Raw genomic sequence first — 24607 nt, 5'->3', positions numbered from 1 at the left:
TAACATTTCCCAATCTATTGATATTAAGAGCAAAGCTTCTGGTTTAACTATGGGAGCACTAACTGGAGTCCTGTGTCATATTTTCTGCATAACCATGCATGTGATTAATCGTGTATGGTTTCCAGGTTAGGTTTTTCTAAAGCAGACCAAGAACTTTCACACTTGAAAAAATATTAAACAATATGAGTACAGAGTGCTTTTACATCTTTATGATTTCTCCCCAATTTTTTATAGGCATCTCACCAGTGACTCACATTTATTGAAAATTTTCAAAGCATCCAACCTCATTTAAAAACAACAACAATCTTTTGTATAATTCATCAGTTCAATAAAAATTAATCAAATCATGCAAGAAAAATAAGAACAACTGATCTGGGAATAAATAATTGATCCATGATAATCATACAATTCAACTGAAATAGCAGAGGGAGAGAATTGCACCTGCTTCCCTAGCTAGTGGCCTGTTAGGGACAAGGTCAGGTTATCATGGGCATAGAAAAGGAATGGAGACAATCAGTTGATCTAGTTGGCCAATTAAATGGAGATTGGTATAGGAAGAGAGAATGAAAAGAATAGCTCTTTATCTCCTTAACGGCATCAAAAAGTAGCCCCATCCCTGTATTAAAATATTAGTGCTCTGTTCTAGTTGGTAGGGTACACAAATTTCAAAGCTTTGGGGGTCAACTTTATAAAAAGGAAAAGGAATCACTCTCCATACCTGCTTCTAGAGACCTGCAAGGTAGCTTTTATTTCTAACTGTTTACTACTGGTCAGTGAGTAATTGTATCCTCCAGTCCGGTCAATCAACTTTACAGTTTGTGGATATCCTAAATTGTGGTAATAGGTTGACCATCAAACCAAGGTTTGGTGTTCCTGTGATTGTTCATCATCTTTGTTTTCATGGGTTTTAACAGGAAATTGAGAGAAGTCAGTCTCGATGTCCCTAGTCAGCCATCACATAAAATGAAAGAGTCAACTTTTTTTCACATAATAGGTGTTATTCATCTAAGTCAATGTAAGGCTGAAACAGTATTTCAGGAATTAATACTCATCATTTCTGATATCATAAAATAAATAGAAATGTTAAGGGTAGGGAGACTGTTGTGGGAAAGGTAGAGCCTTTTCTTCTATTCTCTCCCCCAAAGACCTTTATATTTCCTTGAAAAAAAAAAAAATCAGACAAAATACAAGCCTGCGAATGACTGACTTAGAATGGCAAACACCAGGTAAGATTATCTGATGTTCCTAGCCAGACATGATTGCTCTAAAACTAGTTCTAGCACAAAATTAACTAATATATCACGTTGAAGGTATCTCCAAATCCCTAGGAAGTTTTTGGTTACTTAAAGTAATGTACTATATTCTACCAAGTCTTTTGGGTAAGACATCCTTTCTAAAAATATCCCACATTACACACAGGCTGAAATATGTTTCTGGATAATTGGAGAACTGGTCAATCTATATCTTGAAAAAGTCAAAATTAATAAAATGTAACTCAGATGCAACATAGATGAAAATACACAAACACCTTTCACAAGCAATAAAGACTTCAAACAGAAAAGCTTCCCAGAGGAGAGTTTAGGAACGCCTCCTCCAAATCCAGTAATGAGCATTAATTCTTAAATAGACTATGCTATTAATACCCAGACAGACCTATACTAGACTAGAACTCAATTTTTTATTTTTAAGAGTCTCAGTACTGTCAGTTAACAATTCCCCCATTAAAAGAAAAGTTCTGAAGTAACTTTAAAGGGAAGGACATTTCAGCTGCTCTCATAATAACAGAACCTGCAGAGGACCCAAAGTGTTAGATCCTAGTCAAATCATGTATTCTATTTTTACCTTAAATTCCCTTGGGATAATGTTAAAATGCAACCTTTCATGATCAAGGACAGAGACCCTCAACCTTTGTGACTTTGTACATTTATTTTTCTGCTAACTAACGTGAAGACATCTCTGTACTAGTTTTCCATGAGCAGATGTGAGCTCACACTGTTACAATCCGCGAGCAACGAGCACAGTTCTCCCACGAGCTATCACTGCTAACATTGCTCCTGGCCCCCCCGGAAAGCCCACCAGGTACAAAGCAGGCTGCATCCTGACATCCTCAGCTCTCTCAGGAGACTCCAAGTGCTCAGATGCGAACCACTCCTGTTCAAGTAGCGGAATCTCAGTTCAGTTCTCGAGCTACAGGTAACTCTTCCAGGGCTATATGATAATAAATAACACTGCCAGAATCGGAACGGTTAGAATTCTATTTCCCTAGAAATTCCACTTCCAAACAGAAACTGTAAGGCTGTGAGTTTGGTTACTTGACTTAAAACTTAAGTTTAAACAACTGGTAGGGATATTAGATACTTTCTTAGATACAGTGTGACTTGGTATAAAAATACATTGATGACATGGTAACCGATGAAAAAACGACTTAAAATTTCGAATTCCACTACACTAATAGATAATTATTCTGAGAAGAACTGTTTGTGATAACAAAAATATAGACTGTGATAACAAAAATATAGACTGAAGCAAAAACTCAAAGTCAGCAACAACAGAAAGTCTCGTGTAAAAACTGATCAGCAATGTCCACAATAGCCAAAACATGGAAAGAGCCCAAATATCCATCAACTGATGAATGAATAAGGAAGATGTGGTATATATAGAGACTGGAATCTTACTCAGCCATCAAAAAGAATGAAATCTTGTCATTTGCAAGAATGTGGATGGAACTAGGCTGTATTATGCTAAGCGAAATAAGTCAAAGAAAGACAAATACTACATGATTTCACTAATATCCACAATATAAGAAACAAAACTGATGAACATAGGGGAAAGGAAGGAAAAATAAGATAAAAACAGAGAAGAAGGCAAACCACAAGAGATGCTTACCTATCGGGAACAAACTGAGAGTTGCTGGGGAGGCGGCAGTGGAGGGGATAGGGTAACTGGGTGACAGGCATTAAGGAGGGCATTTGATGGAATGAGCACTGGATATTATATGCAACTGATGAATCACTGAACTCTACCTCTGAAACTAATAATGCAGTACTGTATGTTAACTAACTTCAATTTAAATAAGATTAAAAAAAGAAAAAAGATGATCTGATGAGGTCAACCCATTTAGATATTTGGAAGTATCTTTTGAACCCACTCATTCTAAAAGCCTTCAAGAACGCAAGGTCAACAAAGGTAATGTATAAGAACGCAATGATGCTGAGATGCAACTCGAAATTTTTCAGGTCTCATGGCATCAAACTCTAAAATCTCCAATGAGCACTTGTCCAAATGCTGAGCGAATTCAAAGCTCTGAACTGTTATTTCATTTATTTTTGCTTGTAGTAGTATTTAGAGTATTCAGAAAGGGTCTGGCATCCAAACTCCAAATACTAGATGAAAGAACTATTTGGGGAGAAGATATACCAGGACGCCACATTTTCACATAGAATGTCTATGCAGATCTGGTGTCTGAAGTTTAACTCTTCAAACAGTAATTCAACAAGTCTTTATTCAATTCTTACTATGTTGACTGTTATTCTACGGGCATGATGGGAGAAATAAATAAAAGTACTAGCGCCTACTGTCAAGGAGTTTACAATCTAGCAGAATTAACTTCAAACAATTATTATACTGACAGAAATAAGAAAACATCGATTCCCTGCTATATGACTGAGTCATTTTGGACGTGATTTAGATGAAAATTTGGGGCCAGTATCATAATGGGATGGCACTATGGCATCTTGTAAGGAGGTGGGACATGGTGCACGTGGCAGGTATGTGAACTGTAGTGGCCGGTGGGTAAACTGTGGTAGGCCATCTCCAAAGATGACTGCCATCATTCCCTTTGCTTCCTATAGATGCTCCTGACATCAAGTAATGGAGAAGAGTTCCCTCCCCTTGAATCTTGGCTGACCCTAGAGACTTGCTTGACTAAGAATGTAGTGGAAAGGACCTTCTAGGACTTCTGAGGCTGGGTCCTAGAAGCCTTGCCCCTTCTACCCAAGTGACTTTCTCGAGTTCTGCTGTGGGTAGATTCCTGTGACAACAACATGCAATAAATTAGGGGCAGAGAGAAACTGAAGACAAAAGAGAAGGAAGTCATTGCAGTAGTTCAAGTAAAACATTAAAAAAAAAAAAAAAGCTTAAAACCGGAAAGTAATAGGAAGATAGGAGATGATGAATGTCAGAGGTGAATCGAGGGGAAAATTCAGAAGACTCTCCAGCTGATGAAACTTAAAAGAACAAGAAAAGTTAGAAGTCAAAGTGGGTTCTGGGGTTTCAGAACCTAGACAACCAAAAAAGAGAATGATGCTATTAAATAAAGACCGGGATCCAAAAAGAGAGTATGGAGAAAACAGGAGGAAATCAAATTAGAGGTGCTGGGCAGTCATCCAGGGAGAACCATTCAACAAGTACATGGCAATGGAGGGAATGAGTGGCTTTTCTGGACCTGAGTACTTTTAATATCTGGTTGATATTCTGAAGTCACCCAAGCCCTGAAAGCAATGACTTCTTTTGTGTCTTCACATGGCTGATGGTTTCAAGTTAACCCCTTCTTTTTTGGCCAAAAGAGATCTAAGATCCCTTACCAACAAATGCTTTGCTAAACATTAAAACACTTAATGATAAATTTGTAATGGGTTTGAATAAATTGGTCTCAAACTGAAATATTTTCTACTTGAAAAATTAAATTTCCAGACTTACAGAAGTTATCTCAATGCAATTTTAGTTGTATACTCAGCGGCATTTCAAATTATCCACATTAAAAAAAAAAAGTTCCTTTACATGTTGTCAAAACACATGACCTGGTGGTCTGTGCTGTGGCAATATTTGCTCCCATCCTGCCTGAAGTACCAAACACTGAACGAAGACTGAAAATCCCTGTGTGTCTCAGAAGTTCACCTTCCAGCCTCTATGTCCTCCACATCCCTAATCCTGTAAATCTTTGTATTACAGTTTTTTACAACCGGTTTCCTTAGAGAAAAAGAAACACCTCTGTACATTTAAGGATTATTTAAGGCTAGAAAATTTATGGCTCACTCGGGGTGCCCAAACTTTTAACTCTAAGTTGTACCTGCTTCCACATAAAGACTATGAATGCATTACTACAGAGCATACCTAAACTTGCGAACTCAATCAGGCTCACGGGCATGTATGATATCCCCAAGGGCAGATCAGCGACTCCTTTTTAAGGACTGCCAAACTAAATTATATTAGGTTACAGCTGTAACTAATGCTACCAAACAGTATGATCAAACTTATTTACGTGTATTATTGAAACTGTGTGAGTTTAGATCAGTGTTTCTCAAACTTTTTATACCACAACTCCTTAAAGACTCGTTTTAGGCATTTTTTTCCTGATCATCCCCGCCCCCCGTACAATTTCAATATAACACTTGAAAGTACATCTGTTATTGTACTAGTAAGTACAATTTTTATGCTTTAAATATTTTAAAAAATACTTTTTTCAAGCTCCCCAAGAACCAATTTTTACCCTCCTAAGCAGGAGGTCTTCCTCACTGAGAATGCATGTGTTATTTAGATTAATAATCTGTTGCTCAAACAAGAATTTTCTTATCATCAAAATAATGCTAAGCCTTAGATCATTATATAGGACTCATGAAGGACATGAGGGAGTCACGACCATACTTCTGAAACGTCCAACTCCAAGACTGAGAAGCACAGACAATGATTTCACTTTCAGTACCTGCTAAATAAAACTATCAAATTCTTCCATTTTGAAGGCCACTGTCATTCCTCTACTCTTCACTGATTTTACTGAGAGATCAGCAATTTTTTTTTTGTGGCTAACAAGTAAAATATAGATTTTTAAAACCAGAAGTATAAGTAGTTCAATTCATGAGGTCCTCAAGTACAAAACAGATAATAAAGATACAGATAAGAATTTGACAATCCTAAGTATCCCCAACTCACTCAACTACGGAACCAGCAGCAGCACTGACATTTGGTAGAAAAGAACTGTGAAGAAGTAGTGTTACGGTGAAGAACACTAGTTAAATACAAACTGTTTAAAGGGAAATATCAGAAGGTGATAAGTTTACTAACAGTCTCAAAAATGCTATTTACGTTTATCTATAATTAAAAGTCCTCAATAGTAAAGCTCAAAAATATATTTCTTCTTAGTTAATACACCTGGATCTCCTTTCTTGCTCCAGCATAAGTAGGGCTAAATTATCACTTACTCCTGGCTAAAGCAAGGACAGTAGGCGAAGAGAAGAAGCCACAGGGTTTGTAACCCATTAGGGCTCCGTCCCACCCACCCTAGCAGGCTCCCAAAGGAAGACTAATGAGGTGCGGAAGGGGCATGAATTACTTATAGCAAGCATAAGGCATTCTTACAGTCAGCAGAAACAAGATCTTCCCCCACCAAAATAGAAAAAGGAGGATTATGCCTAATGCCAAAGAGATTTACAGACATCTGAGTTTATTAGGGGCACAATATTTAACGAACAGCCATATACCCTCAACTACATCAAAATATGACTTCCTTTAAGACAAAGAAAACATTTTGTAATGGGAGTATCGCTACTCTCTCATGACCTGGCAACCTGAAAGCTTTGAACGCTGCAACAAGACTTTAAATTTGAGACTTAAACTGTCTTTTTCCAGTTAATCCCTTCTTTTTCTGGCCAAAAGAAAGAAATGTAGGATTTCTTTACCATTACTTTAGTGACACTTTAGTGTTACTAAAAAATATCTGTCTTCGTGTTCTAAGGTATGAGCTGTATACATTTTAAGTCCCTACTTCCTGAAGTAGCCAACCAAGGCTTTATTTTACACGTAACCAAAATATCATTTTTATTAGCAACTGTAAATTTCCTTAATACTTTGATTCCATTTATTTTAAAATAATTCTAATAAGGAATACCTAGTTAAAATCATGAATTATCCTTTACAATTATTCTTTTATCCTACAATTTGTACATACTAAATTTCTCAATTTAGATAGCAAAAAGTTATATAAGAATACACTGTGTATCTGGGGATAGTGGGTACTGACCTAGTGATATTTTGTCATTAAAAACAGAAGACTTGGTTAAATAATTACCAATAAAAACATAAAACATTTCGTTATAAATCAGAAGCAGCCACCAATTAATCGCCCCATTTTCAGGTCAACTGAACACTTTTCCCAGTTACCTTAACATAAATCCACAACGCTAAAATGAGACAGCCTGACCAGCACAATGGCAGTTATCTAGTACAATTTATAGTAAGAACTTTTCATAAATATGTTTCTTCCTTCATTTTAAAAATGGGATCAGGGATCAATGAAAGAAAGGTAAATAAACAAAGAGTTAAGAAAGAACATAATCATAAATCATATTTATGATCCCATACCAAATATCTGTAAAAAAATATTGTTATAATAGTTCGTTCAGCAATCAATATACCAAGCACTGTGTTAGCTATTAACATTGAACGTGACAGTCACGGGAGAAAAATCCATTTCCTCAAAAATTTTTTTTAAATTAATAAATTTATTACATAAAATACTGCCTCAAAGTATATCCTCGCTGGAGAAAAGAATCATGAAAAGCAAAAAAGTCAAGTCAGAACAATAGCAAAAGTTTATGAGAAATTATGTATTTACCTTGGCTCTGCACTCAGCGTTATTATAGTTTTTTGTGGTAGAGAACCTTGTGAGTTTTGTTTCAAATCCTATAAAAATAAACAAAAATTTTTTGTTTTACTTTTAAAGCTTAAGTTTTGAAGCTAGCTATGTAATAGTACTTGTAAAAATCCTAAAAAGGACACAATAGGGAAACTGTCCTCCTTCTAGTTACATAAGGTCCATCAAAGTTCAAAATAAGTAATTCTTGTGTGTGTGCATTTTTATGGGTGTGTCTTCAGACCAGTACAGTGATGTTACAGGGACTACTGGAGTTCAGTTAGGAACCAAGTAAATCAAAGTTCTAAAGATAATTTTGCAAAAAGTTTCACTATTTTGCCTTTGTATCATAGGTTTCATATCCTTAAGCAACGTATGTCCATTTATTGGATTTTTTACTTTAATATGAAAATGTGTAACCATACTTGAATTGCAAGCATCAGTATATGAAAATATTGAATCTATATCTCTGATTCCAGATGTGGACGTTCCAATTACATGGAAAATTTCAAAGCATACGGTTCACAGTAGACTCTAATGATAAAATGTTACAATTTTAAAACATCTGAGCTGCCAAGTGGAAGGCTAAGGAGGTTTGCAATCAGCCATTTTTCCAACTCTTCTTCCTTGCTGCTGAAGAGTATATTCTTCCTTTCAGAGTATGTTCTGTTTTATTGGCTCCTCTGATCCTAACAACGATACAAGCCAAGGCAGGTATCATCCCATCTTACAGATAAACGAATGAGGGCTCACAGATGTTAAGCAACTTTTTCAAGGCCCATGCAATCAGGTACAGAGGTTGAGGCTAATAGCCAGTCTCCTAATTCCTCAACCGCTCCTCTACTGTTACACACATCTGAGCACTGCCCACAGTACTCCACGGACTCATCCTGAAACCAGAAGACAATTTAGGATCATTCAAGTTCAAGTTCAGTAAGAACAGATGAAGGGTTTACAGAAGTTCAAATACCAAGGGGCTTCTAATTAAAGCCAAGCAAAATAACTAATTATGACGTCCAGTTACCTTATAATATCATCTTAATAGTGTTCTAAAAGCCGTACGTTCCACATAACGAAGTAAGTTCATTACTTTTCATGTTTAGATTTAGTCAGAACAAAACATACACCGTAAATCAAGTACAGACACACTAATAGGAAAGAAGAACACACAGGTATTTCATATAAAATGATATAAATTCTTTCAAATCATGTATACGGAAATCAGTATTTTTCAATGTCTCTTTTCACTCACCTTCTCACCCCCTTTTCTAATCCAAGAACAAACAAATCACACATTTTTATGATAATATAAAAGGTAGCAACTAACCGTGTCTAGGAGGTTATCAAAAGAGTAAGAGTTGTACGAGTTTTTGTCCTTCAAAATAAGAAGTAGTGCAGAATATCCAATTATCTTCTTCAAATTCGTTAATGAATGAAAGAGTCTGTGAACCAAAAATTTTACTGGTTTGAGAAGAAATTCAAATATCTGTATACAACAGTTTCAGTTTCTTTAATAATGGCCAAGCCGCCATTACTTTCATCCTGTATTCACAAAGTGAAACCTATAATGAATCTATAATGAACTGACTCTTCTTTGCCCAGAACTAAGTACTTAGAAAAAAAAGGTTAATCAAAAGATATCACTAATAAGGATTCATTTAAAACAGAAAACTTTCTGTACACACCTGAAACATGTAAACTTATTCAAACTACTGATACTTTCTGTGACTATCAAGCCAAATACTAAGAATACACAACTTGATCACTCCAGTAGCATTCTTACCAAAACAGTGATTTGGTCCTTTACTTTAGAAAATTCTTTAACAAATGTTGAAACAACAAAAGAAAGCATGAGATTAACTTGTTACTCGCAAGAAAATTCAATCAGTATATGCACTTCAAAAAACCCAAATTCCTGAAAAATTCAAATAAATATTTTGTTGACTTTAGTTTCATGTTCTTGTTCAAAAAAAGAGAAAGATTTCACAGGTCTGGATAATGAAATTGTCTTTGTCCTTGTTACTTTTCTTGGTCATTAAAATTGTTAACTGTATTCAAGTTGTATTTTTATGTCTGAGGAACCAAAGAGATGCGTATGAATCAACCTATTCAAGATCAATTCTGGAATATAATCTTGGTACACTACCAGCTATTGCTGAAGCACTACACATGGGAAAACAATCCGTTTGAAGTTTTTTTTCAAGTTCCATCTTGTTTCTTTAAAGCTTTATAGAACAGGTAACCCTAAGTAAACTCACTGCAGAAATCTGTACAGAAACCTGGCTAAACATGCTTTCAATCAGCCATTGAATCTATTATGTTTCTAGAGTGATTCTATTATTTTCCCCAATACATGAAGCAATTTTGGATCTATATGTTAACATTCCTGTTGGCATGCAACAACAAAAAAAATGTGCAAGAGAATTAGAAATAACTTCTTTTTGCAGAGCATTGAGATTACTTTCAAAGATGTAAGTGATCACAGTCAGTAAGTTACTTAACTATGCAAATGTGTTATACATACATAGTATTAAAGCCTTATGCATGTGAGTTCAGGCCATCATCCAGCTAATTTCTTAGTCTACTCAAATGTTTTCCTAGGTGATAACAAGCGTTTTCACCAGACAAAAAGACAATATGAATACAGTCCAGTTATAGAAAAAAGCCCCTTGATTTAAGTTTATTTTTTAAATCCACATGGCTATCTTTATTAGGCTGTCAGAACCTGAAAAATAAAAGTCATGTTCTCCATCAGCTAAAACCTCGTATGTACTACAGTGCACTGAGGAGTCCTGCTTAAGCTGAGGGAATGCCACACGTCAGTGTTTGTATCCTAAAGGCACATGCACAGTCTTTGAACGAGATAAGCACTAAGGACTGGCACAGTATTCCCCAAATGCTTTCTCAGGATACATAAAGCTGTTTTGTTTAAAGCAAAACAAAATTAAACACAGTAAATAAGTTTGGGAAACAGTGGGTAAAGCAAAATTTTAATGTTTCAACATTTCATCATTGTGGGATTTCCGAGAGCCTATAATTTCCTAACATGTCCGTATCCTAGTATCACTGAACAGTTCATGGACCATGACTTCGAAATCACAGTTCTCTACTTTGTTATCATTACTACTGTTTAAAGCAGATACTACCAGGTTTGTCATAGTTTGATCTATACGTTTGGGCCCTCACACTTACCCTTTGTTCATTTTTTTCTCCTACCTACCTTAATTACAACATAGAAATTGGCAGAATTCTAAATCTTTCTGTAACTGATTACCATTTCTTCTCTTGCACGTAGCCCCATTATCCACTTTAAGGATGAACATCCATCACAAGCACTGTCGCAGTCTAATTCATTTTTTTATGCCATGATTAGAATTAACCTTCAAATAGCCATGATGTATTCTTGCTCTCCGGGTGATAATTACATAAACATTTAATCTATTGTTGAGAGCAGAATCACCTTTAGATGACAGAAGAGAAAGCTAGAAGGGTCTGGACCCCCGCTGGCGTTGTGGAGCTGCTATACCTGAACTGGGGACATGCGGACTTCTTCCCCATGACGTAAAAATAAGTAGGATAGGATCTGTTCCATTTCAAGTTGCTATTACTAGCAGCCAAATGCAATCCTTAACTCATACACTTGTTCACAGGGACACTTCTGCCAACATCTGAATAAACAGTCAACAGTCTAAGAACAAGAGAACACCCAATGCTAGCTGCCTCTTTGTTTATAACTCTCTAACTTGTGTTTTGAAATTCCCTACTTAAAATGTCTATGCTAATGACTTGATAATTGTGTATGACTTTTCAATGAAGTGTGAAGTGCTCGCAAAGCAAATTCACAAATGTCAAGTACAATTTGAGAATTATTGTCTTTTTTCTCTAAGATGCAATTTAGTATGGTGATGTTTTTATAAGCTAAAAGCATAACCAAACATATGGAGGAACTAATGACAGGCCTTCTGGAAAGGTTATGAGACAGAAAATGTTCAGTTGCAAAAACTCAATGACCTATACCCAAGTCTCTTTCAATAAGACAGCAAGAGAAGTAGACTGTAGGAGAATGACTTCTTCATTTTCTCCTTGGAATTCTTTTCTTAATCTAAGCTCCACTTTTAAACTCTCAATAAACCAAGAAGACAGGAGCAGGTGAGAAGGAAAAAATGGAGGATCTGACCTTATTTTCAAAAATGCCTTCTGTGGGAGAAAAACCAATTATCATTATCAGCCAATGAGTGTTTTCCATTTTAAGCCCAACTCAACCTCAACAGATGCCAAATACATTCGCCGCAAGAAAACTGAGAAGATACTCGAGATACTACCATGAATATATTTTCAAGGACTCAAGTCAACTTATGAAACCTCAAGAATTTGTTTTTCAAATATCTAGAAAGGCAGTCAAAATACTGTAACTAAAATTTTAATTAACACTTACTATGATAAGTGGTATCAGTTGTGGATCAATCTGTAATGTTGACTTTATATGCTGTATACACTTTTCACATATGGGAGGAAACATTTATTAAAAAAAGAGATTCACTTTTTAAATCTGTATTATAAGAAAGAGTATATTTTAACAATTTTAAAATATTATCGAAGTACACCATTATTGATAGGAAAAAAATCTGGAAGAAATAACTAAACCATAATGAAGCAATAGTCAAAACTCCTTCGCCAACATAGGAATCTCCTCTACACTGATCCGAATGAATGGTTACCCAAACTAGGGCATGATGATGGAAATCTCACTCTCACAAAGGTTCAGCCGTTGATTAGTGGGAAGCAGTATTTACAAAGTCTCCCGCTGTTCTGACCAAAAGTCTGTATCACTGTTTCCAATTCTGCGATGTGAGAGTAACGGAGCTTTCCCTCCCTCCCGCATCTCACCCTCCAAGAGTTGAAGCTGGCTTTGCTATCAATACCCAGGCCGACCCTTCTCACCCCAATCCCTTAGATCATCCACACATGTCAAGCTTCTAGGTTCTTCTACTTCCTGGCTACCCTCTAGGCTGATCCTGTTTTTGTCAGTGTCCCTCTCAAAAAAAAAAAAAGGTATCTGAGAGCAACTGGATCTGAAACAGGATGAAATTAAGCTGCTATACAATCAAGTATGGCTCTTTATCTCCTTGGATTGTAGCTATCACTCACCTGATACCAACTCCTTGGTCAACACGGTAACCCCAAATACCGCACTACACTTGGGAGAAAACAGAATCAGCTTTATAATAACGTTTTACTTCTCCATTTGCAGAAATGCACTGCAATAAAAAGTTAGGACAGCTAGTACACTGTCAATAGAATTCTTGAAAAACGCTTTGAATATTGATGTTGTTTTTCTACAGCAATACTTATAAGGGGTGTCATTATTGATATGGTCTGATGTACATTAACAACTTCATCAAAGATAAACGCTTATGACCCAAAATTTTTAAAAAAATGTTTTATAATCACTTTTTAATAATTATATTACCTGGTACCATAATCCACAACCACCCAATCTTTTGCAGTTCCTGTGATAGCATCATGATGTTGAAACAGTCCCAAATTTCTTCTGGCTTCTGTCAGTGCCATGTAATGGGATGATGAAAGAAATTTACTTATCTTGTATTTCTGAGCTTGTTTCAGGGCGAAATAGTAAAGAATTTCAGCAGCCCTAATTGCATAAAACAGTCATTAATTCTTGTTCCAAAACAAACATTTACTATTTAAAATATGTGGTACTGATACATTTTCAAATGCAGTTGTTTTTTTAAAAAAAATACACAATTTCAGCACAATTTACAAAAAAGATGTTGATAATAAGCATTCTTATAAAACCATCAAGGTCTTCACCTAATATATCTAAATTATCAATTATCAGAGAACATCATGTCTAAATTGATATAAAGGGCCCTTGTTCTAGATGGTTCTGGAAAGAAGCCAGTACCCACTGGCAGTGAGATAGGTTTACTTATGTATAACATAGTGAAAAAAAATAGCTCAACACAGCAGTAAGAAGTAGAGAATGGTTTCTGTCCTTTCTTCTCTCCAAGATCAGCACAGACACATACCCAGAACCCCATCACCAGAAAGCCATTCACTCGCACATATGTACATTAAAGGAGAGACGGTGTGGAAACGGTCACATGAGTGGGAGCCTAACAGTGAAGGAGAGGCAGAAGCGATGGCCTGACAGCTCATGACAACTGCTAGTTTCCGTGCTGAATGAGAACATTCAACAACTAGCGGGAATGTAACAATATAAACTGAAAGGTGATAAAACATATGCTGTCGTTTCTCATTTATTTTAAAGAATAAAACACTTTGGCTTAAGAATAGTTTCTGAGCAAGAATATAGGGACTTATTTTCACGCTTTATTTTTTTCATCCGAGGATATGGTTCAAGACAGGTTTCAAAAGAAGTTCTTTAAAAAGAGATACAACTTGATGAAGTAAAAAATATAAGAAGGTTCTTTATGCCAAACTTATTAAGGAGGATGGAAAGAAAACCAAAGCAGCTTGAAAATGTATCACAATATAAGGAAAAAGGAGAAATCTGAAGTACTTAAAAAAAAAAAAAAGAATTCCTTTAAATTTTTAAATAATTAAAGGACACTAAATAATCTCTGCCTTTCAATTCTAACCCTTCTGAAATTCATGGCAGGGAAACACTGAACTTGAATTAAGGAAATTGTGCATATATGTTCACATATATCCATAGCACATATTCCTGGCTTTGCAAAAGAGTACATATACATATAGATATCCCAAAATGTAAAACTGGGATTTAAAAATTAGTTTCTTCTCTATACTCTTCTATTCAAATGTTTTACAAATGAGCATTAAGATGAAATATCTATTATCACACAATAAACTTATTTTCAAATAAGTTGATTACATCTTGAAATTCATAATTATACAGCTTTTTATTGTTTTATTTTATTGTTTTAAAGCAGAATTTTCAAAATATATTATTACTCGCACTAAGTACTTCACCTTATATATGTTCAATAAATTAAGATTGAATCAATATTCGTAACTCTCTGTCACTAAAAAAATAGTTGACACTTAAAAAAAAATGCAGTGGTCCAAAAAAATCTCTACATTACTTAGTACTTTCTCTGTTTTTATCATAGGTAGTTTAGAATAACATAAGAGAAAATTAATATTCTATTAGGCAAGAATGCATAAATCTTTCTAACACAGAAACACTATTTCATTATAAATACAATAATATGTGTCCGTCCGGCACATTTGTGAATATCCCAAAAAACAGTCAAAGATTAGGCTTTTGAAATAATGGTAACAGCACAGAAACAGTAAAAATAAAACAAACAAACACACTACTATACCAAAGTACACTCTTGGAGAAATTCATGATTTTTATAAAAGGGCTTTCCAAAATGTACCGTTTCTAACAGTACACAGAAGAAGGTGGGTATGACACGACTTTTTATTTTTAATACTGAGATTCATCATGAAAACTAATCATCATGAATTCATGATCTGAACTTAGTTGAATGCGAACTTATCATGAAAATGAATTAACCTTCCAGGCTACACACACATAGAAAGAGCCCCAGGAGTCCCTGGGGTGGTTCATCTTTACCAAAAAGCAACAAAACCCACTATGATAGCTACTAGCCACGTGTGGTTATTTACACTTAAATAAACTAAAATTAAAGGAAATGAACAGTTCAGTTCCTCAGCCACACTGGTCACATTTCAAGTGCTCAACAGTTAAACATGGCAAGTGGCTACCATACTGAACAACGCAGAAAACAGATACAGAAGATTTCTACCACTGTAGAAAGTTCTGTTGGACAACGCTGGTCTAGAGTGTTTTGTTTTCTACTGACTTTTCTGCCTTCTCCCTGTCAGGACACTGTTTTAGCCAATCACTCTGCCGCCATCAGTCCTCATGTCTTTCAAGTTTTGTTCTTCTACAAGCAGAAAATCACACCTACAGAAATATGTTCCAAGTAAGTAAGAACTGAGGTGGGGCCTCTAAAGTTCTCCCACATACAAACTACATTAGTTTTAGATTATGTACTTTGAGGCCCACATTTTGGCCATATGGAGGCCCTATTTGTTCCCTGTGACCCTTACTCGTTTCCAACAACTTAGTCTGTCTGATTACCGACCTGCACACACAACATGACGATGCCACTGGATGTTATCATGGTGTGCAAACACCACCAGTTAATTAATTAGAAACATACAAAACATAAAATACAGGAGAAAGTCTAATTACATAAACTGCTTTTCCTTTCAGAACAAAAACCCATGTAATAATCTGGTTATGCATTGGAGACATATTTTCGATTGCATTACAATTTCACAATTACATTAAACACATCCTAACACTGCATAAATGTTGTATATTATGCAAAACTCTACAAAAAGGCTATGATCACAAAAAAGAGGTGAATAATTAATGTAGTCATCTAAACATAAATGTACCTTAAGTGGGATTCCAATATCCTATCCATTCGTTTGTAAAAGGGTCTGGATGTAAAGTAGCCACTCCAGTAATGATCATCCCGGTCGGCATAAGTGAAAAAATCTCCACTTAGAACTGGGAACGTTGATTGGCTATTCTTTCCAATGGTTACATCTTCTTTATCCAGTGCATCAAAATAATCTGATAAGGTCCCAAACTGTATCTAATTAAAAAAAAAGTGACACTTAAATTATTCATCTTTAGCTTAAAACTACTTCTAGCACTGAAAGGAAAAGTTAATAATAAATATTTAAGATGCGCTTCCAAATTAAGATGAAAATCTATCTCAGATTTTACAAAACTCAAAAGCAGGGGGAAAAATACACAGTAACTCTTTCACTTGCATCGGGTCCCAAATTAAACCAAAATAAAACGTATACACCTAAGGGGTTGGAAGAACTACTTAGATATACAAATCGGTGGATCTGAAAACTCCTTACAAATCTCCAGAATTTCAAACTGTGCAAGGGTCAGGGAATAGAATAATTCAGAGATGAATAAAAGATGGGAGGAAGCAGCAAAAATAAAATATTTACATAACAGTTTGGTTAACCATTAAAGTATTTTTCCTATGTCATATGCACATACACTCCCCTGGCCTCCCTGTCCCCCTAGGTTGTGCTCTCATAAGGGAGACTTCAAGAACAGCAGGTCATTAAAAAAATGGACTTTTTCTACCAGCAGGTAACATTGAACAGAAGTAAAACACAAAGAGTGACAAGAACTGCAAGGTTGACTGCTCAAACGAAAAAGTCTTCTGACTAATGATTTAAATTACCAGAACATAAATCCATTTTTATGAGCCCAAGCTATTCCATAAATCAAAGGAAAAAAGAAGTATTATAGCAGACCATGTAAACAGATATTAAAAGGCAGTGTTTTCAGAGATAAACAGAGAATTTAACAGGGAATGTATTTCTTTGAATAACGGTAAGATGGCTATTTTTGTTGTTTTCTACCACACACACACACACACACACACACAAAGATACTAAAAGCTATTTTGATTCAGTGGCAGAAAAATAATTAAGAGTAGTTAAAAACAGTGAGTAGCACTTTTGAAGAGTGGTTAAGAACAGCACAGAACTTGGATCCAGACAGCTGGGTATGCATTCCATCTCTACCACTTACCTAATACGTGGTTTTGAGCATATTTACATATTGTCTCTGGGTTACAGCTAATAGAGTTCTAAGTAAAATGCTTAGAAACACAACTGGGAAATAATGGTGTAAGTTTTAGCTATCATTTTTCTATTGCAAAGGCAAAATTTCAGCTGGAAACACAATATTAGTAAGACAAATATAAGTTATCATGATGTACCTGTGACACAATAAATTTTGTAACAGCAAAATAGATGATTATTTCTAAATCCTTATGTTTACATCACAGAAAAGTAATTTTCAACAATATTACCCAGTCTTATCTTGGCTTCACCAAATACAATGTGTCCTGGGCAAGTTAATCTATTTGTGCCTCAGTTTCCTCATCTATAATGGGAATAATTTTAGTACCTCCCAGAAGCTATTCATAGAATTAAATAAGTTAACTAAAGTGAAGCACTTTAAAAAGTTAATAGCAGGGGTGCCTGGATGGCTCAGTCAGGTAAGCATCTCACTCTTGATTTCAGTTCAGTTCGTGATCTCGGGGTCATAAGATCAAGCCCTGCACTGGGCTCTGTGTTGGGCATGGAGTCCACTTAAGATTCTCTCTCCCTCTTCCCATTCCTCCCCACCCCATGTGCACTCTCTGTCTAAAAAAAAAAAAAAAAAAAAAAAAAAAAAAAAAAAAAAAAAAAAAAAAAAAAAAAAAAAAAAGTTAATAGGAAATAGTAAGTACTCAAAAATTAAGTTATTTACTACTCAACACATTCTAAGAAGCAGAATGTAAGTGTGTGTATATAACCATGAGGATCACAAATACAAAGAAATACAGCATTAAATTGAGGCCCAGTAGGTACAGATAAGCTCAGGGAAATATACTGATAAAAGTATCAAAATATTCAACAATCTAAATTTCTGAGCCTCACTTTCTCATCTATACAAAAAGGGATTTCTGTGAGATAACAAAATCCTCTTCAGTTTCAGATTTTAGGAAACTGCGGCATGCTACAGAGCTAATATTAACAACAAAGTATACCTTTTTAAAATATTTTAATTATTTTTTGGTATTAGCCAAGGTGAAAATATTTCCTTCTCGGCAATTTCCCAGGGCAAAGTTTATGTAACTGATCTGGCAGGCCTTCTCACAAACTTAATTCAATCTCAAAGGACTGACATACAATCCTGTATCTATGCTACAGTAGCTTCAAAAGAAATTATTTAAGAGTAAATTTTTCTACAGTCTCTTGGTAGCTCAAATAAAGTACATATTCCAAATAATCAAAAAAAGGTAAATGTTTCTTACTTTAAAAAGCAACAAATTATATGTTTCACATAACCTTAATCTTAAACATAATCAAACTTCTTTATCAGAACAACATATGAGAAAAAGTACCTAAATTGTTAAATAAGTGATGACCAATAGCAAACTGACTGTCTCAGCTGGTACAGTGTCATTTAGCCATCTAAATTCAATTGCTTTTGTTTTTCCTTTCATTAAAAGAAAATAATAATAAACTGAACCATATGGCTTGGACAAAATAACTTCAAACATTCTACAGAGAATAGATATAACTAGATAAACCACAGAGGGGGAAAAAAAAGCTTTTGTTTGAAGATATCTAAAGGCAATCCAAGCAGCCAACACTTGAGTGACAAAAATTCCAGAAAGAAAGGAAATGCATGAAGGTTACTAGGTACAAGGTTAGAATGCAAATGTCAACGGTATTTTTATACACGGAATATACCATGTTCATGGATGGACTAATATTTATAAAGAAGTTAATTATACTCAAATTGATCTATAGGTTCATTGCAATCCCAATCAAAATTCCAACTATTTCTGGTTTGTTTTTTTTTTGGTAGAAATTTGAAAGTTGATCCTAAGCCTATACAGAACTATAAAGAAAACCAATGCAATATTGAGAAGGAAAACAAAATTAGAAGACTTAAGCTATTAGACATTAAGATCTATTCTAAAACTATAGTAACTAAGACAGTATGAGATGAATTGAAGAGACAAAATTGAATAGAGTCTATACAAGATCCACACAAATAGTTTTACTCATAATTAATGACAAAGATGACACTGCAGTCAAGTGGGCAAACTGGTCTTTTCAATAAATGGTGGTAGATATCCATATGGGCAAATATGTAACTTGATCCCTATCTGAATACAATTCACACAAAAAATTCAATTCCAAATAGATTACAGACCTAAATATTGAAGGTAAAACAATAAAGCTTCTGGACGACAGCTTCAAAAGAAGTGTATTTTCACAACTATGGGGTAGAAACAAAAATCTCTTAAGCAGAATACAACAGCACTAACCATAAAGGAAAATAGTTATATTAGATTTAATTAAAATGAAGAATTTCCATTTATCAAAAGATAGCATTAAGAAAGAAATTAAGAAACAGGCTTACATAGTGGGAGACAATATTTGCATAACTTTTATCTGAAGAAAGACTCAAACCAAAATATATAAAAGAGCTATAAATGGCACAAAAAGACAGACAACCCAATTTAAGGAAAAGTCATCAAAAGATTTAAATAGTCTCTTCACAATAGAGGATACCTAAAAGGAAATAAATTTATGAAAAGAGGTTCAACTCTTTAACTACCAGGGAAATATAGAATAAAACCATCACATCGATCATAAAAATATAAAGACAAAAAAAATCCTAACAATAAAAAATTTGAGTAAGGAAGTACAGCAACTGAAATTGTCATACAATGCAATGACTAGTGCATCTATTTCGGGATACCGTTTGGCAATATCTACTGAAGTTGAACATGTGCGTATGACCAAAATCTCCATCCCATTTTATAGCCACATAAATTCACATACATGGATATAAAAACATGCACAAAATATTCAAAATGGCTTTATCTGTAATAGACAAAAACTGGAAATAACCCAAGTGTCCATCAATAATACAATGGACAAACTGTGACATATTTATCAAATGGATACTGAAGATAATATACAGTATTAAAAATGAATATACTGTGGGGCACCTGGGTGGCTCAGCTGGTTAAGCATCCAACTCTTGATTTTGGCTCAGGTCATGATCTCGGGGTCATGAGACTGAGCTGCACGTTCCACTCTGCACTCAGCGCGCAGTTGGCTTGAGAGTCTCTCTTTCCTTTCCCTCTGCCCCTCCCCCTGCTCGCACTTCCCCCCGCAAAATAAATAAATAAAATCTTTAAAAAAAATGAATATACTGCTACATGCAACAACACAGATGAATCTTGCAAATATAACTTGGAGCAAGGAAAGCCAGACACAAAGTAACACATACTGAAGATTTCCCCCCTTATATCATTTCCAAAGAAACACTAATCATGATGACAGAAGGGAAAATAAGGTTACTTTTGTAAGATTTGGCAATGCTCTGAAGGACTCTTTGGGGAAGCCAAAAATGTTCTGTCTTAAACTGGACGGCAGTTACATGGGGTTTTTTAACTCAAAAAACTCTCTGTGCATTTAACGGTTTGTGCACATCTCCTATGTAAGTGATACTTCAATTTTTAAAGTTACTTTACAAATCGCCCTAACGGGCAAGGAAGGAGATAGGTAAAATACAAAAATCAGGGCTTTAATTCTCTAGAATCAGTGGCAGACCCTCTTGGCTCAAAACCATTCACCAGGAAGCTGTATTTAGAGATAAAATACCCACCTACACATGCCATCCCCTAAGCAAATGTTCCTGTATCAGCTTTATCTTGGAGGAGATTATAGAGACGATTTAAACACAGACCTGATGCGCCGAGTTCATAATCTGGTAGAAATTCAGTTGTTTAAGTATCCTGAATACACTTGGCATTTTATTTAAGTTTATTTATCTATTTGATACTATTTACATTTACTTAATAAACCTGAATTCTCCCTACATAAAATGTGGCCTATTATCAGCTTTCTAATTTCCTAAACAGTAACACTGCTTCCTTTCTATAGTATTTCCACAGATATTCTACTGTCTCATAGGTTAGCATGTGAATATAATAAATACGTTGGGTAATTTTCTCACATAGGGTCTAATATGACTCTTCTTTGAATCCTGACTCATGAAACATCTGCTAAAAAAAAAAAAAAAATGCCTGTATGGGATCAGGAAAATTTGAATCTACCCAGATATGTGATAATACTTAATTATCGTTAATTTTTTAGATGTAATAATGGCATTATGACTGTATTTTTTTTTAAAGATTTTTTATTTATTTATTCGGCAGAGATAGAGACAGCCAGCGAAAGAGGGAACAGAAGCAGGGGGAGTGGGAGAGGAAGAAGCAGGCTCACAGCGGAGGAGCCTGACGTGGGGCTCGATCCCACAACGCTGGGATCACGCCCTGAGCCGACGGCAGACGCTCAACCGCTGTGCCACCCAGGCGCCCCATGACTGTATTTTTAAACAGAGGCCTTATCATTTAGATGTTACTGAAATGGTTACAGAACTACATGACTACTATTTCCTCCAAAGTAATCCCTGGGAGAGGGTGAGAGAGGACACTGAGGATTGTCCTTGAGTTGATCAATGTGGTAACTGAGCTATGGATATGAGAGGCGGGGGTCAGGGGAAGGGTACTTAAGTTGTTCTCAAAACTTTAGGGTATGTTAGAAATTTTCTAAAAGGGGGGTAAAAAAGAGGAAGAACTACACGCAAATGATTAATTTTGGAAGTCTTCTCAACTAAGAAAAATGTTAATGTACTCTCTGGACACAAGACATTCATTTGCAAAATTCATGACATGTCCATCTGCATCTGCCAGTCACACGACTGAATCACAAGGGTGCAACCGTCAGAGAGAAACAAACTTTCAATGCTGGTTCAAAAACAGGACATCACTGAAAAATGAAAATCACAACTTAGTAGGTGCATGTTTACAACTATCTAAAAGTAACGTCTCTTTAATGCTGTCGGAATGGGAGGAAAGGGACAGCTTCAGAAATGCAACTATAGTACTAGATATTTTTCCTCTTTAAGAACTATACTCTTCCAAAAGGACTACACATTCTAGGAAATATTGGGATGTGGGACAAAGAAACTAAGGCCCTGTATTGTAGCCTCATTTGATAATGAAGGCTCAACTTCAAATACAGTATCATAATTAAATGTTTTCAAATTACCTTGACATTATACTCAGGATGAGAATTCATATAATCAAAAAGCAGCTGGTAATTCTTAAACTGATGATCCCATTCCGTGCGTTCACAGTAGCGAAAATCATCTCCTAGCGGGGCCAGGACAACTGTAGTACGGAAGAGCTTTGACTTCTTTCGGTACTGATCTAAAAGCATCTCAGCCCTACAAAAGAAAAAGAGAAAATAATAATAGTATTAAGAAAAGGACAAGGGGGAACTCATTAAAAAGTGTATTATGTTAAAAGAAATTGTTGTATATTTTACCTGTATTCTAGGTTAGTACGATTTATAAGGAAGATTTTTTAAAAACTATAGTAATTTTCATCATCCATTTAAAACATTCATAAATTCTGGGGTGCCTGGGTGGCACAGTTGGTTGAGCACCCAGACTCTTGGTTTCAGCTCCAGTCATGGTCTCAGGGTCATGAGATCAAGCCCTGCATTGGGTCCTGCGCTCAACGCAGTCTGCTTGGGACTCTCACTCCCTCTGCCTCTCCCTCTGCTCTCTCTCTCTCTCTCTCAAATGGATAACTAAATCTTAAAAAAAATATATTCATAAATTCTTACCAGAGAGAAAAATCCAGTTTTCCAGCAGATTATCCTTAGAGAAATCAAGTCACATACCAACTTTGACATATAGTTACTAGGAACATCAACGGCCGCCTGAAGCCCTGCCACAGACACTGGATATCCCAGATTGCCCATGTTTTAAAATAATTGAGTCCAACAAGACAAAAAGGATTTCTCAATCTATATAAACTTTGAAGTTGTCTTTGACTTAAGATCCCTTTCTCTAATTTGATCTAAACTTGCCTGATTAAACATAAAAAAAGTAATAGTTTGAATGAAACCAATTATAGAACTTGATTTTCACTTCAAAAGGAATAAAAACAACTCACTTAACACCTGCCATCAATAAACTGGATATCTGTCACAGTGTCCTTCTCAGTGCTGATCAACAGATAAAGCTTTGGAGTTGAATTAGCTTTTTTGGTTTCTACCTCCCTCAGACCTAACCCACGACTCCAAAGGTCAGCTAAATACTAAATGTGCTGATGTGCTTTTATATTTCATATTCTAATATTCTGCAGAAAACCTTTGGGGTTGAACTGCTGAATGCTGAACTGGGGCACCATTTGAGGACGTCTAGGAATACAAACTATTTAAGAGGAATGGCTTACAAAAATGAAATTAAATAAGCAGATGAATTCAGAGTAATTCTCTATGTCTGCAACGCCAAGCTAAAGAAATTAGTGATAAATGACTAATGTGCTTTTTACCCAGTATTCCAATTTTCATTTCAAGGATTATTGAGAAGTAAGTTCCAATTCACAATATAAAACTTACGAAAGAAACTCAAAGAACATAATAATGGAAAGAAGTATTTTATAGAATTAAAAACATTTAACTAAACTTTGAATCTCACATGATCTTTTTATACCGATAGTCTCTGAAATCGCCTTGCTAATATTAAATTATTAGCAAAATTAAATAACTTGGCGAGAAAAATATAACCATACTTTTACAAAACATAGTTTTCTGAGATTAGCATTCAGTAGAGTACTTAATTTTTACTAATAATTTACTAATATTCCACACTTACCAAAATAATCTTAGATTACTTATATTAAAAAACACTCATCTAATGAGATTAATCAAACAGAAAGATAAATAAGAGAAAAATGAAAAAGAGAAAAAACCAAACATATAAATCACAGATATAAGATATACTGTGACTGAGCACCCAATCAGATTCCCCTAGGCAACCAGCACAGGAAAGGATAAACGCTCGTTTAAAGGAATGCCAAGGTTTACTACTAGATACTCCATATCTTGTGTATATACGTAAGACACATAAGAGGAAAGAAATCACAAACATTCAACGTGACTTTTCCATTCAGCATCCGTCCTAACCCCCGAGCTCCTGCTCAGAAGGTGTCAACACCGGGAAAGCCAAGAGGCCAATCTATACGACCTGGTGGAGAGCGGATATTCACTAAATACACGGTACACGGATGCCAAATCAACTGGCCAACAGCACATTTGAAGATTGGCAGCAGCCACTTGCTGTTCACTTCTACCAGGTTAGAAATGTCGACTTAACTAGAACCAAGAAAAGAAAACTTCCCTAGAACATCCTGTATCATGCCACATGTAAATCACCATCATATGTAAAATATATTGTATGAGAACAAAAACGCTACTTGATAAAGAATGGTATTTCTTTATTTGCAAACAGTACCAATTTTATCA

The 24607-nt window shown here is 35.3% G+C and overlaps 1 protein-coding gene across 1 annotated transcript in view; it reads right to left on the bottom strand.

Annotated features, from left to right (window-relative positions):
• MAN2A1 (mannosidase alpha class 2A member 1) overlaps positions 1 to 24607 on the bottom strand; it is a 172577-nt gene that overhangs the window by 68723 nt on the left and 79247 nt on the right. Inside the window, exons 8-12 of the mRNA XM_002919942.4 lie at positions 22340 to 22517; positions 16070 to 16272; positions 13098 to 13280; positions 8955 to 9069; positions 7610 to 7677 (exon numbers count right to left, since the gene is read on the bottom strand). Coding sequence (XP_002919988.2) covers positions 7610 to 7677; positions 8955 to 9069; positions 13098 to 13280; positions 16070 to 16272; positions 22340 to 22517 — 747 coding nt within the window. The remainder of the gene's footprint in view (positions 1 to 7609; positions 7678 to 8954; positions 9070 to 13097; positions 13281 to 16069; positions 16273 to 22339; positions 22518 to 24607) is intronic.

The sequence above is a fragment of the Ailuropoda melanoleuca genome, chromosome 3 (assembly GCF_002007445.2).
Source record: "Ailuropoda melanoleuca isolate Jingjing chromosome 3, ASM200744v2, whole genome shotgun sequence".
Lineage (NCBI taxonomy): Eukaryota > Metazoa > Chordata > Mammalia > Carnivora > Ursidae > Ailuropoda > Ailuropoda melanoleuca.
Note: the sequence above shows the minus strand (reverse complement) of the source record. Positions and strands in the feature narration are given on the sequence as shown.